Raw genomic sequence first — 15,186 nt, 5'->3', positions numbered from 1 at the left:
AACTTCCTTTTCTCTCTAGTAACTGGAGGTGCTGTTCCTGTGCAAAAGTTTCATGTTTTCTTGGTTGGGGTGTGTGTGGTTTTGTTTTTTTCTGTTAACCAGCGCATAGGGTTTGTGGTGGCAAGTATAACACAAAGTCATGTTGCAAACGTGTAAGCTGACGGTCATGTATTATCAATTCAGTGAAGTTACACTTAACACGCATAGAGTTTATTTTTCTGGACTCTGACTTTTTAAGTCGTTTCAATTCTTTGTACTTGTTGCTCAGCTCCTTATGTAGGTTCTCATTGAATGAAAAGCAGCTACAGAAAACAGATTGCTTGAAGTTGCCCTTTTGATTCTTATATGTGTTTTTTAATTATTATTTTGATGAATTATTTAGCTTTAGTGTCTTTTTAATTAATGTGTGGTTTCAGCTGTAGTGCAGCTTGTATTGTCGTAGTTTAAGAAAGTAGTCATGGTGTGTGGGTAACAGTTACTTACTATGAAAAGACATTACTATTTATATAACTATTGAGTAATTATCTCTGCTTACTGATCACCAAGTTGATTCAGCAATCTACAAGAGAATCTCCAGTAAAATCTTTCAGAAATGGGGATGTTAATACCATGGGTTTGTGTTCACAAAAGAAATTCCAGAACGTATAAGAAAGTTACAAATGTGGTTTGATGCAGCATTACTAAGCAGCCTATTACATGTGTTCATTCTGGGTATTTGTCCTTTTTGGAAGGATAGATATAGCTAATCTTTAGTGTTCTGTTAGTAGAATATCGCTAAAATTTGAAGCTTATAGATTTATTGATGTTATAACTATGCAGTCTGCCCAGTTTTGAAATATTTCATAGCAGAAGGGGACTTAGCTTTTCACTCATCATGTAAGATGTAACATAAAGGAAGTATCAAACCATTTCTAGTAAAACTGTTAAGTTTAGGAAAATCACAAGTACTAACTACAGGAAGTGAATTCTTATTTTAGAACTTATTTCTGAATAATTATAATCTCTGTTTCATAACTTACTTTACTGTTTTGTATTACAAGGCACACTAAATGCCAAAGCAGTTGAATCAAATTAACTGTTGTCAAAAGCTATTTAGAAGTTCTGATAAGCAACTTGATTATCTAAAATTTAGTAGAAGTTTTTTCTGATTCCTGTAGTAGATTTCTAAACTGACAGTTGTCCAAGTGGCCAGTGTTTGAATGTTTCTTAAGCTTGGGGTGTTGGATACAGGCAAAGTGGTATAACAAAAATAATTGTTTGCAGTGAAAAATCTAAATCACCTTCTCTTTAGAATTTGTGGAAGGAATTTTAATTTGGATGTGAACTTCCACCTAAATAGAAAGGCCCTGAGCAAGTTTCTCTAGTCAACTGTCTTTGGAGGTTCCATCACACCTCAGCGTTTCTGATTCTACAACTTCTCTATTTAAGTAACAAAAATATTTGTATTGAATGTGAAGTGAAAATGAGTACCTGTCATATTAGGTGAAAAAATCAGTCCTGTATTAAAGTAATTAGGGAGCCATATAAATACTTGAATGTATCCAAATAGTGCTGGTTTTTTGAAGAAGAGCTGTTTAAATATGAGACCAGGTGTAAATTAATTGTCTTGCTGTGTGCTTTGTTCTTTTTAAAAATGAAACTTAATTTTTTGCAGGCACTAGCCTACTTTGAGCAGCTTAAGATATCTCAGGATGCTTGGCAAGTCTGTGCAGAAGCATTAGCTCAGAGTATATACAGGTAATGTAGTTAATAATTTCTTTTTTCCTTACTAATATATGTGGCTGAGATTTAGCTGTGCAGCATATTAGGCAAACTGTAAATTGTTAAAAGTTAATATGGTCTTCATACTATTTTTAGTATCATAGTTGATCTGTGGCCTTTGTATAATGCCTTTCAAGGAAGAACAGTGTATAAGTTAAACTCCATATTAATCTAGTAGCCTAAAGACTGCTGCTTTATGAAATCCAGGGGAAAAGAGTGTGCTATCTTATCCCCATAAGAAGGAGTGCTGAAAATTGCCCACTGGGAGACCATAGGTTTTATGTGTAGTAATCCCATAAGTAGTTCTTGTCCCTGTTCTATGGAGTAGGCCATCCCATTTTTCAAGATGCAAAGAGTGTGTAGTCTCAGTTATTTTTGCACAAAGCTGTGTATTTACATAAAAAATACTAGGTTGTAGATTATTATGGAATAATTCAGGTTGGAAGGAAAATGAGGGGTGAATATCTCCTGAATAACAGCAGTAATTTATAGTGAATGCTTTTTTTGTAAATGATTCATCAAAACTTCTGATTCCAACAGTGCAGTAAGTAAAACCACACAATATTAGAAAACAGGATTTTATTATCTTTTTAAAAAATACGTTATGGTTGTTAAAATGTTTAGATAATAAGATAAAGTCATATAGATTATATAGCATACGTAATGTACCTTCCTAATGTATGCCTCAGTTTGTCTTCACCTTTGATTTTTGAGATGCAGTGTACAACTTGCACTTGGTGTACTAGTGGACCTCAAACATAGTATTGAAGCCTGGCAGATTTTTATAAAGGCAGGATACAATCGGTATTGTAGTTTTGTACGTTCATTACTGAAATCAAAGCATAACAAATAGGTGGCTGTAGAAAAGAAAAGGCTAATATCAAGCGTAAATATTAGTTTAACAGTTGCTCATTTCTGTCAAATTAACTGCTCAAGATTTTTCATTTTTGCTCTGAAGTAACAGCAGCAGCAACATTTTTTATTTTTTTTTTGGTGCACAGTTATTCTTGATTTGCCAAAGGGGCAATCTTATTGTAATATTTGAGGAATGTTTTTCTTCCCAGGAAAGTGTACCATATTGTTGCCAGTAACGGAATTTTCTTTTCTAGTGATGATCACATCAAGTTCTTCTGCTTTCAAGTCCTGGAACATCAAATTAAGTTCAAGTGAGTAATCTTTCTTGATACCACCTATATACGTCCATTTAATTTTCCCTTTTTATTCTACTTGCAAATAAAGTGGTGGCTGTTGTCTTGCCATGGTTGATGAGGTGGCTGTAATCTGGTCCAGAGGACTTTGTTGTATTTCTTCACCTTTTCCTGAAAGAGGTTTTAAGCAGCACACACTACTCTTAGCTAGTCTAAGACCTGTGTGTGGCCCAACACAGACCCAGTTACAAAGGATTTCTTGAAACTTACTTAGCTGTTCCTTTCTGGAATTTCAGGCCTTATTCTGTACTCTCACTGATTTTTGCAGAAGAGAGTCCTGCAAGCAGCAGCCTTGCTCAGTACAGACTCCTGGACTTCAGACAAAGCCTTATTCATTCAATAACCATGGCAGAGATGTTAAGAGAAAATAGTCTTTTCACTGAGTGGTATTTTCATGGAATTGTAATTTTAGGGAAAAATACTTTGAAATAATATCAGTATCATTGCATGGAACTATATATATTTTTTTTTTTTCACTTTGGGCTCCTTTCATCTGGACTGGAGCCTCATGGCATCTTGGAATATCACCGTGACTGGTTGCAATACACCAAACATGTGGGTCGGGTTTAGATAGGAATAAGATGCGTTTTGTAAACTGCTTTTTACAGTTCTGTTTGAGTGCAAATACTAAAGACTTAATTTTCCGTGATTTTATTTACCTTATTTTACCTTACTGTCCACCTTCCTCTGCTTGTTCCATTCTTGTCATCTGCTTCCTGCAGTATGTTTTTTCTTGTTTTCCTGCTGCTTATTTTCTTTGAGCATTTTCAGTGGGGTTGCTTTTTTCTTCTCTTTAATGAATAGTTAGCTGTGACAGGAACAGTGGAGTCCCATTCAGCAGTCATTCCTGCTAAGGAATTACAGACCTATAGCTAGCTGTATTGCAAAGAGAGCGTTCTCAGCTTCGCTTGTGTTAGGAAGGTGTTGTATGGGTAGTATTTGAGGTGGGCTGGATATAATGTCAAAATTTCCCAAAATGTATGTATGACATGAAGCAGAATTACTTGTTTGCTTGGGTTTTTGACATATGTCTGATAATAAATGTACTGTAGGTCAAATCAGTGAAGGACTTCCTTTTCACTGTTGACAGTCTTCCACATGTAGTAAACAAATTTGAGCATATACAGATGTCTCTTCCTTCTCTCCATAGCGTATGGTCAAATGTGTATTTTTGTCAGGCTCGTAAGTCCTGTTTAGAGCTGATAGAGCACCCTTCCTGTAAAGCTTCAAGCTCCTACTCCAATATAGGAGGCAGTAGTACCTCAAAATGTAATCCATTAATATGGATTTATAAAATAAAATGTAATAAAATAAAAAATAATTTTTTTTCTTATTTTTGTCTTTGATTCAAAATTTTAACATGCAGATAGCTTTGTAAATTCATTTTCTAGGAACCTTCCGTTTATGTTGATATGCAGCATTATCAAAACATATTGAGAGTTTTTGCCTTACTTGGCGCTTGTCATGAAGCTGTTGTATTTTGATCTCAATATGTTTTATTTCAGATACTCTGAACTTACTGAAGTCCAGCAGCAGCTAATTAGGGAAACGCTCATAACATGGCTGCAAGCACAGGTAAGTCTGTCCTTCACAGCAGTGTTACAGAGTAGGCTTTTAGTAGGCTTGCCTAAGGCACTGAGCGTGGGCTAAACGTTTAATCTGTTATTTGAGTTTAAAGATGGATTCATGAAGATATTCGGTATCCAGTGGTTAAAGATTTGTGAAAAATTGTTTAAATCAAATGTTGTAAAGAAGTCTGCGCCTGAATTTAACACTAAATATAAAACTCTTGCATTAGATAATTACTATGGTTTAATCAGTTGTGTGCAAAATGAGTATTAAAAGTTTCCCTTTAAAGAATTATAATACAGATTCCTAATGTTCCTGAGAGCCTGGAGGAGGAACAGTAATTCTAAGACCCTCCTGAGCAAACTCCTATCAATTTAAAATGCTAGCAAATGTTTATGAATCAGCAGCATCACCCCTCTGTTAGTATTGTGACAGAGGATGGACTGTTCTTTCTTGTGGAATTAGTTAACAAAGCTGAACATGTCATATCAGTCCGACCCAGGAGTTTGCAGCAGAACCATCAAGTGGGCTTACACAAGTCTTTTTCTATACCTGCCATTATCTAGTTGTCATTCCACTTCTGCACTGGAGAATAACGTGGTTGCTGTGTAGAGAACTTAATAGTAGGAAATGGAATATAGTACAACTCTTTAAAAAGAACAGATTATTGTGAAGTGGATTAAGTTGCTTTTCTCTTTATGGCAAACTGTTCCATTTAGGGGTTTATAAAAGAGGAAGGAGAGAGGTGGAGATTGGTAGTGACAGATTTTTTTCCCTTATGATCTTAGATTTAGGAACATCCTTTACTATTCTTAAGGCTAACATCTAATACAGGCACAAGCTAGCTACAAGAGGACTGTAACTTGTTTCTGGAAGTTCTTGTTTACTCCTTTCACCAAGCTGACAAATGACGTTTTAGTCTTTGAATAGTACACTTAATGTCTTGGTACTGAATGAAGGGCTTAGGACTGTATCACTCAGAGAGAATGTTTTCCTTGTTACATGATGATTTAGCCAAATTTTCTGCAAAATCCTTTGAAAAGTGAGACTTTTTATTGGTCTCAACCGGGAAGAGAGGTAGTACATTAATCACTATAGAGAAATCAACAGATACATAAGACTCTTCTCTAATATAGTATAATTTAATATACGAATAAAATGTCTTGTTTCTACCAGATGCTGAATCCCCAGCCTGAGAAGACCTTTATTCGCAACAAAGCAGCACAAGTCTTTGCATTGCTTTTTGTTACTGAATATCTCACAAAATGGCCCAAGTTTTTTTTTGACATTCTATCAGTAGTTGACCTTAATCCACGAGGTGTGGATATGTACCTCAGAATCCTGATGGCTATTGATGCTGAGCTGGTGGACCGAGATGTTGTTCATACATCAGAGGCAAGTTATTGTTTTGCATTATTTGCTTTAAATTTCAAAAAAGTTCTTTTTCATTAGAGCAGAAAGTTTGCAGATATGGTCTTTTTCTGTGGCAACTGTTCCTTAGAAACATTGGGTGGTTTAAATCCAAAAGCCATATGTTGTTTAATGCCTTTTATGACTTCATACTTTTCAGCTAATGAGTTTTTTTTGCTTGAAAAGCTAGCAAACAAAAACTAATGGACTGAGTTAGCCAATTTAATACTAGACTGACTAATTTTAAAATGGTAATTTCTTCTAGTGTGTGTTTCAAGGAGTCCTAACATCAAAAGTCCGTTTAATGATCTACAGGGCCTTTTTTTCAGTGTTTGGGCATTGAGGTAAAAAAACCCAAACCAACAAACAAACTAAAAACAAACCTAGGATATTTTTGTTTTATTTCTTGGAAAATAAAAAAGCATTCACTTTGGGTTTCTGATTTGACTTACATATCTTGCTAGGACAAGTGGTGTGTGGTAGTGGATACAGAACTGCTACTAATTTAACAAGATGCTAATCCACAACAACACTGATTTATCTATTTTCTGTGTTGATAGGAGGCTCGTAGGAACACCTTATTAAAAGATACTATGAGGGAACAGTGCATTCCAAGTTTGGTGGAATCGTGGTACCAAATCTTACAAAACTATCAATATAATAACTCAGAGCTGACATGCCAGTGCCTTGAAGTAGTTGGAGCTTACGTATCCTGGATAGATTTGAACCTGATAGCCAATGAAAGGTAAGGGGGTTTTGATGGAAAAGGTTTGCAAAAACAACTGTGATAGTGTGCTGACTGTATTTCTATGAAACAGAATCAAAACTCATCTTGGAAGAAGGACTTCTATATATAGATCTTTGGACTTTGGGGAATTTTAGTAGAGTGATTGTCTTTGCAAGCCAAGCTGATATAATGGCCAAACTAAACACTACTCAGTTGCTGTGTTCTCCTTAAAATGTGTCAAATGCTGGGTTTAGTCAGTACAATAGACTTTAAAACTATTTTATAAAAAGAAACACAATATAAAGCTTCTATGCAATGCTACTTTGTACATATGAAAATAAACTTTTTTTTTCTCTGAAGGTTTATAAATATGCTGCTAGGTCACATGTCTGTGGAAGTTCTCCGAGAAGAAGCCTGTGATTGTTTGTTTGAAATTGTAAATAAGGGAATGGACCCAATTGATAAAACAAAATTGGTTGAATCTTTATGTCAAGTATTGCAGTCTGCTGGCCTCTTCAGTATTGATCAGGTTTGTGTATTGATTTTTAACAATAGGAACAAGTCACAGGTTTCCAACAGTTCTTAAATAAGCAAATGTGCAGAAAACTATAAAACAGTCCACAGATTAGGGAGAAGTACTTATGCTTCTGCATTGAAGCTAAATGCTTCTTACAGTTGTCTCATAACTTAAACTAACAGTGTGTTATTAATGTTAATTATTAATTTAAACACAGCACTTCATTTTAGAAGCAAGGTATTATATAACTCCTCTGTTCCTCTCCTAAAGCATGTTGTGCTTACTGTTAATGCTGCTTCTGTGTTTCCTTGTCTCGAATCTTCTCTTCTGAATGATTCTGTAATAGGTCTTGTAGCCAAGGTAGAATTTTTTAGGGTGAGACATTAGATCAGCTATGCATAATTAGGTAGGGGAAAGAGCTTTCTTAAGGACATGTATGCTGGTTTGCATGTCTGTACCATCAAGTGTCAGGCTTGAAATGCTTATAGATAAGCTGGAAAAGTATACCTACTAACTAAACAGATATTCCCTGGCAGTTGCAGTGTTTAAGGAACAGCTGTTTGCTACCTGCTGTGGAGAAAGAGCAACCAGTTCTTATGAAGCTGTAGTCCTTAGATTGCAAGGCAGTTATCTCTTAATTTTTAAGCCTTTGTCAAATTTGTATTCCTATTAAAACGCAGAACATGTGCATTCACGAATTCAGAAGGTGTTCCTCTAAAAACTCTTACCTCAGTCTTTCTGAGGTAGACTTGTCATTATTTAGCTTTTGCACAGTTATGGCAGGGAGCAAATCATCTGTTGGGGTGATTGGTCTAGGATTATTTCTCAATTCTGATCAATGTATTTCAGCAAAAGCAAGCCATAAATATTTAATATTAACTCACTCTTACAGACAGTACTGAAAGTTACTTGTTATCAGTATTTCTTAAGTGAGCTACAGCTGTTAGTTCTTTGAAGTATTCCCATAAAAAGATTTTCCTCTTATACAGCCTAAAATTTATGGTAGGTATGTACTGCTGCTTTTAATTTGAACATGCTTCTTTCTGTAAAGTAAAAGGAGAAAAAACTAATCTGAAGAGATGAAGCAAGCTACTGTTGTGTAATGGAGGACAGCCAAATCTGACATTGCTTTAATTTTTTTCTCTTTCCATTCCCAGGGGAAAAGGAACCAGGCAATTGTACTTTCTGTCTAGGAGACAAATGTTGGTTTTACTTCTACATATTAGATGTGTAGTACAATCTGTGAGCTCATGCCATTTAAACTTAAGCTCTGATAGTACTTTTAATTGGGTGTCTTTCCTTGCAGGAAGATGATGTGGATTTTCTGGCCAGATTTTCTAAGCTGGTCAATGGGATGGGGCAAGCATTAATAGCTAGTTGGACTAAACTGATAAAAAATGGTGATATGAAGAGTGCTCAAGACACTCTACAAGCTATTGAAGCAAAAGTGGCCCTTATGTTGCAACTGCTAATTCACGAAGATGATGACATCTCCTCTAACATCATTGGCTTTTGTTATGATTACCTTCACATCCTGAAACAAGTATGTCTGACTTCAGTTTAACATATGATTTCATTTGATATTTTTGTGAATATATAGATCTCACACTATGTGCAAACTGACTTGCAAAATAGGTTTTTACTAATAGCATTCGGTATCTTTAATGCCTGTGGTTGTGCTATTTCTGTAGAGTTTAGAGATCTGAAGGAGTTTAGTTAAATCCTGTGTTAAGTGGAAAGAAGGCTTGCAAATTATATGGCTGTTAAAAACCAAGACTGTCTTTTCCCATTAGTAATAAAGAAGTTAGTATAAAAAAAATAACACTTAAATTTTATTTTACAGCTTTCTGCACTTTCAGACCAACAAAAAGCTAATGTAGAGGTAAGTATTTTCTTTTTACTACAAATTCTATTCTTCAAGAACACATTGAATCAGAGTGTTTCATTTTGCTGAAACAAATCATGTTTCCTATATATGCCTTGAAATATGTGTGTGACAATAATCAAAAGGGAAGACTTAAAAGTAAGGTCAGTGTGTTCCATCTTCTGCTAAGTAACTACAGTTGTTTCTTAAATAGTAAACTTATATTGAATTATGTATAAAGATGTATAATGTTTTCTTGAAGTTTTGTATTTATACAAATAATTCCAAAGGATTGGAAGAAGTCTAGGAAGGGTTGTCATAAAAAGAACTCCATGATAATATAAGTTAAACTTATGAAAGAAGCAGCAATTCAGCTGTAACAGTTGTAATTATAAGCAGCTATATATTAAACATTATGTTAAATATACATTCAGATCAAGTTTATATTTGCTTGAGTTGAGATAAACTTCAGTTTATATATAAAGCATAAAGTTTAATAAGTAAGGTTTATGTCCCATTTTGGAAGTAGTAAACTTTTATTTGAATTCTTCAGCCCAGTCCTTTTAATTTCTTTTTTCTATAGGACATCTATGTAGATGTCCTAATTTGGATGTTGAACTGGTTAGATTGCTGCAGGTATTTTGTAAGTTGATACAGCTGACAGGTGTGATTCCTTTACAAAGAAAACTGAATTATGTACCTGTCTAAGGTGAACTTTGATACTATTACTGAAACTTTTTATTTTTGTTACTGAAATAAGTTTGCTAAAACTGCTTTCATGCTGAAGATCCTCATGTTGCAATTATTTCTTAATTTTACTGAGCACTTTGTGAGGATTTGTGTTAAACTGAGAAGCAGTTGTACCAATGTGTTTTTTTTTTTCTTTCATTCACCTCATAATAAGAAATTAATGGGAAATAATCTAAAACTTATTGTTGTGTGTCTTAAGCTTTAAATTGTGGGCTTAGCAGCATTCCTTTAAAGTTTTACACCTAAGTTCTCTCTTTTAACTTGTTTGTTATTTGAACAGGAAAACACGGGGGTCTTGTTTATTTTGCCTTTAAAGTTCCAAAGTTTTTTCTCATCAGCAGAATCACATTTCTAATTCTTAGAATGACAGGTCCTTCTAAATATCTTTGGCTACAAGTATATTGCATTAATGTTTTGCAGTTATTTCAATTCTTTAATATCACTTCTTACATAGAAGCAGAGACTTCTCACAGGTGATGCTGACACTTGGTGTCAAAGTATCTATTTCTGCACTATCACTAAATTTCACCTCAGAAACCAAAGTTTAATTCATTGGTCCATTTTAGTGTTAGGGAATTTCAGGTTTTGCAGTTAAAATGAAAAATGATGGTTCATTTGTCAAAAGGTTTTTTTGTTGCTTGTTGTTGGGTTTTTGTTTGTGAGGGTTTTTTGGTGGTTTGATGTTTTTGTTTGGTTTTCTTGGGGGTTTTTATGTGCTTTGTTCCTTTATTATTTATCTGAAATTCTTGGCTATCTACATTCTGAAACCTTCCATATTGAAAGAAAATCACAAAATGCTAATCAAGGTCTTGCTGATATGATCAGCTGTTGGCTATTAAATTTAACCAATATGAAGAAAAAACGACACAAGTTTGTGTTTTCACCTGGTAGTAGGTATAAGCATGAGGCGTTCTGTAATGCTGATTAAATACCTGTTAAAATTCTACTGAGTATTCTCCAGCATTCAGTGAACTCATTCCTTGTAATAGGTATATGGATACATCCTGCCCTATTACTTGTTGCTACTTCATATTCTCATGACTTCTAACACTTTATTGTTGTCATAGATATAAAAATGGTCTTCCTCTGACTCAGAGGAATTCAGAATAGGTTTCTGTCCATTTGGCATATTTTAGACTTAATACAAGTTTTTGTAGGTTCCCCAGAATTAAAATATAGTAGATTTTTACATACTTTTTTTAGCTCACTGTGTATGTTAGTCCAGTTTCTGTCCATTCTGTCAAGTATGAATGGAATTAAATACTCTATGTATTTTAAACATTAAATCAGAGTTATGAAAACCTGAACTAGTAAATGCTGAGTAATATCAAAGTGACATATTTAGAGTTTCAGACTTAAGTAGAGCTAAGATCAGGCCTTTATTGCTGCTTTAAGACATACCAACAGTCCCTACTTAGGTGGAATTGTGCTTCAGCTGTGGACAAGGTTTATTAGAGAGACCCTCCTGTTGAGTCACGAGGTGCAGAAAGGACACCCTTGCTTTCTAGACTCCTTCTCAGAGAGGAGTCTAGATGCGGTTGGATCCAGCAGTCCTAGTCCCAGATTTAGTCTATGTTCATGTATAAAAGATTGTATAGGTGTAATTGAATCTTTGTGCTACTTTGTCCTGCAGGATTAAGGGTGGCAAACCAAATATATAAATGATTTATTCTATTTTATTGATTATGATGATGATAATGATTAGACTAAAATACTTCAATCAATAGTATTGACTATGTGCTACAGATAGTAGTTATAGCTACTAGAGTATAGTGCACTGTTTCTTGAAGCAATATTGAAACAGTGAGTAGAGATTGATGTTACCCATCTCAATGACTGTGAGCTATTAGAGAAGCTGATGTTACCGCTGAGCTGACCTGTCCCTTTAAAATAGTATCTTGGACAACTGTTTAGCTTCCTCTGCCTAGTTCAGTCATCTTGATTGTTTTCAGTGTGAACTGAACACAGATCACAAGCTGGGAATAAGGCCAGATAGTACTGTCAGAGACTGGGAGCTCAAAATCATCTATGTTGTGTTTCTGGAATAGCATCTGTGTATTGTTTGGATATAATCCATCTGTTTTGATTTGGACCGTTAACTTCTGCTAAGCCTCTGAAAATAATAGTTCAAATGGGATTAAAAATATATGTAAACACATAATGCTTGCTTTCATATTTTCTTTACTGTAGTAATTTTAACTGTTGGTTCTTATAACTTGTCTGCTTCTATGCTTACAGTTGTGTTTTTATCTTAGGCAATCATGTTGGCTGTAATGAAGAAGTTGACATATGATGAAGAATATAATTTTGAAAATGAGGTATTTTGTTATAAGAGTAAACAGGCAAATGCCATTTAATTATAAGTACTTAAACTTACTCACACTTTTAAAATCCATGTTTTTCTTAAACTAGAGATTTAAAGGTGGAAAGCAAAGGTCTGTAGCCTGATTTTTTTTTTTCTTACATGGAAAGCTTTTTTAACTTCTGGATATGTCTGCATAGGACAAAACAACATAGTAAAGGAATATCCAAACCAGTTCAGTTAAGAGTGTTTCTGGCTGTGTTTGTGCAAAGATATTCCTAGACAAACACAGCTGTGCTGATACCTAAACATGGCTGTTAAGGTGGCTTGTTCAGTGCAAATTGGTGTGTTTCTGCACATCACTTCTATCTTGCAAAAAGACTTGAGAAATGTTGTGTAATGAAACTCTTTAAGAGATGCTGCTTGAGCTACTAGAGATGGTCAAACCTCTGCAAAAACAAGATAAAGGTGGAGTGAGTTCTCCTTTCATGCCTACATCTCTATCAGCCAACAGTAATGATTGAGTTTGTTAGACAGATTTACTTTTGCTCCAGGCTGTTTGGAGAGTTGTAGTCTTAAAAAGGTTAAACTAAACTGTATGTAGTCCATCATAAATGTTGCTATGAGGTCCAATTTTAAAATGAAGACAGATGCTAAGAAAAAACATTTTTGGGGAGTGAGTCAATTTTCAAGAATTGGGTCAATAAGACTTTGCCAAGAGCATTTTCTTTCTTGTACTTTTGGCCAGTTTTCAGTTTGGAAAGCCTTTTTAATATGCTTCTGGACTGAATGCAATGTATCTCAACATATTACAACTAACCATAAAAGGAGCCTGCTGTTATGTTGCAAGAGTATAGGGTGAGCATTATTGAATTCTCTGAGCATGCTAGACTGGTTTTGTGTATACATGTTTTTTGGTTTAGGTGTAATTGTCTAAAATGGTTGTGGATGAATTTAAACGTGAAAATATGGACTTTACTGATGTGAATGTTTTGTAGGGTGAAGATGAAGCAATGTTTGTGGAGTACAGAAAACAGTTAAAATTGTTGCTGGACAGACTTGCCCAGGTTTCACCAGAATTACTGTTGGCGTCTGTCCGCAGAGTTTTTAACACTACACTTCAGTAAGTTGGGGGTTTTGACTTGTTTTGCACGATGCCCTTTGGGAGTTTTTTGCCTTTTGTAAACTGTCATAGTTAGTAATGAATTTAAGTGTGATGCAGCAATATGAAACCAATTGATAGAATGAGCTCGTTACAACTTAATGATGAATGTGACTTTGTATAATCTTTTACTCAACTCTTTAGAAAGATAAAGCTTTCTTTTTGTAACCTTAAATGATAGTGCTTCTTTCCTAGAGGTGTTCTTGATCTTTGTCACTCACCTACACAGCAACAACCGTTCAGGTGTTCACTTTGCCACATCTCATAAGAGTTTCCTTGAGGTGTAAATATTATGCATTACTTTTATCAGAAAAACAAGTGTTGGATAGGGTTAAAAAATGTAATTGAAGTATTTTGGTTAAAAAACAAACAAACAATAGATCCCATCGTGGAAACTGCATGTAAGTAAAGAAATATGATTACTAATTGCCTGACTGTGAGGACAATTATGTGTATACAAATAGAAATCCAGTATTGTGTATAAACAATTGTACCTTGTTCTTTAGTAAGCCTCTGTTTGTGTGAGGCCGAATGGCTTGTCCACACATCATAGTAGGTGGTTTTATACTGAAGTAAGCACTTAAAGGAAATCTGTAGCTTTCAAGTTGAAACTGGTAAAAGAAAATTGGTAGTGCTCTGATGAAGAGGTGGTGTGTTAGTGGATAAAGTCTTTCAGAAGCATCCTGAAATACTGCCTGGGCCTTACCGGTGTTTTTCATAGTATAAATATGTTCTTTTGAGCCTTCCACAAATGCACAGCATAAAAAGAAAAGAACTGTGATTATTTCATAGGGTACTAAAGACTAACATGTTCATATTCTTTCTCTAGGAACTGGCAGACTACGCGATTTATGGAAGTAGAAGTAGCAATAAGGCTGCTGTATATGTTGGCTGAAGCTCTTCCTGTATCTCATGGTGCTCACTTCTCTGGTGATGTTACTAAAGCTACAGCTTTACAAGACATGATGAGAACAGTAAGTATGTGTTGAGAGCTATTTAAAAATGGCAGTAAAGACTGGAACATTTCAGTTTAAATGGCTCACCTTAATTACCAGCATGTCACTTACATTGCAGTTAGTTTTATAAACAGCTAAAATGCTAATGCTTTTATTTGTAGCTGGTGACTTCTGGTGTTAGTGCCTATCAGCATACATCTGTGACCCTGGAATTCTTTGAAACAGTGGTTAGATATGAAAAATTCTTTGCTGTTGAACCTCAGCACATTCCAGCTGTTCTGGTAAGTTTCACCGCATTTACATTTTTTACTAGGTAAGACTAGGGAAGTTCTTTAGACTTGGGAAATTTTCCCATTTTCTGAAGGTCACTAAAGAAGCTGGGTTTCTTAAACTGTTGGATTAGATTCCCCCGGCTTTGTTTAGGGATTCTGAGATGCTTTTCTTGATTGCAGATGGCATTTTTAGATCACCGTGGTCTTCGCCATACAAGTCCCAAAGTACGAAGTCGAACAGCTTACCTCTTTTCCAGATTTGTCAAGTCTCTCAAGTGAGTAAAATGCGTCCAAATGGCACTGAATTTACCATACACAGCCCTTCTGTAAGTCACAGTTGTCATTGAAACAGGCCGGGCTTCAAGTGGACTGCAGTGATGTAATAAACAGTGCTCTAGCAGGGTTGTCCTGTTGTGTAATGCTAAGGTAGCAGTGGAAAAATTTGTAACAGAAGTGGAAATACATATGCTTAGTTTATTTTGATTAGCTGTCAAAGCTGATCAACAATGTACGTCTGTTCTGCTTTTCCTCAGTGAGCAGAGCTGAGTGTGAGTGGAACTGGAGATTCACAAGAAGTAACTCTTCCCTATCCCTAACCAAATTTTGAGTATTTATGGTATTTATACTGATGAAGTTTACTCATTGTATTAGAACTCTTCGAACAGTCCTGTCTTGTTGGTCTTATTTC

General features: G+C 35.1%; 1 protein-coding gene across 6 annotated transcripts in view; it reads left to right on the top strand.

Moving 5' to 3' along the window:
- XPOT (exportin for tRNA) overlaps window positions 1–15,186 on the top strand; it is a 29,001-nt gene that overhangs the window by 4,643 nt on the left and 9,172 nt on the right. For all 6 annotated transcript variants that reach the window (XM_017822087.1, XM_017822086.1, XM_017822089.1 and 3 more), the window contains exons 3-15: window positions 1,655–1,737; window positions 2,871–2,927; window positions 4,475–4,544; window positions 5,715–5,933; window positions 6,509–6,693; window positions 7,036–7,204; window positions 8,499–8,735; window positions 9,036–9,074; window positions 12,062–12,124; window positions 13,107–13,231; window positions 14,100–14,244; window positions 14,388–14,507; window positions 14,679–14,773. In XM_017822087.1, the coding sequence (XP_017677576.1) occupies window positions 1,655–1,737; window positions 2,871–2,927; window positions 4,475–4,544; window positions 5,715–5,933; window positions 6,509–6,693; window positions 7,036–7,204; window positions 8,499–8,735; window positions 9,036–9,074; window positions 12,062–12,124; window positions 13,107–13,231; window positions 14,100–14,244; window positions 14,388–14,507; window positions 14,679–14,773 (1,607 nt within the window). The remainder of the gene's footprint in view (window positions 1–1,654; window positions 1,738–2,870; window positions 2,928–4,474; window positions 4,545–5,714; window positions 5,934–6,508; window positions 6,694–7,035; window positions 7,205–8,498; window positions 8,736–9,035; window positions 9,075–12,061; window positions 12,125–13,106; window positions 13,232–14,099; window positions 14,245–14,387; window positions 14,508–14,678; window positions 14,774–15,186) is intronic.

The sequence above is a fragment of the Lepidothrix coronata genome, unplaced genomic scaffold, assembly GCF_001604755.1.
Source record: "Lepidothrix coronata isolate B3197 unplaced genomic scaffold, Lepidothrix_coronata-1.0 Scaffold95, whole genome shotgun sequence".
NCBI classification, from domain to species: domain Eukaryota; kingdom Metazoa; phylum Chordata; class Aves; order Passeriformes; family Pipridae; genus Lepidothrix; species Lepidothrix coronata.
Note: the sequence above shows the minus strand (reverse complement) of the source record. Positions and strands in the feature narration are given on the sequence as shown.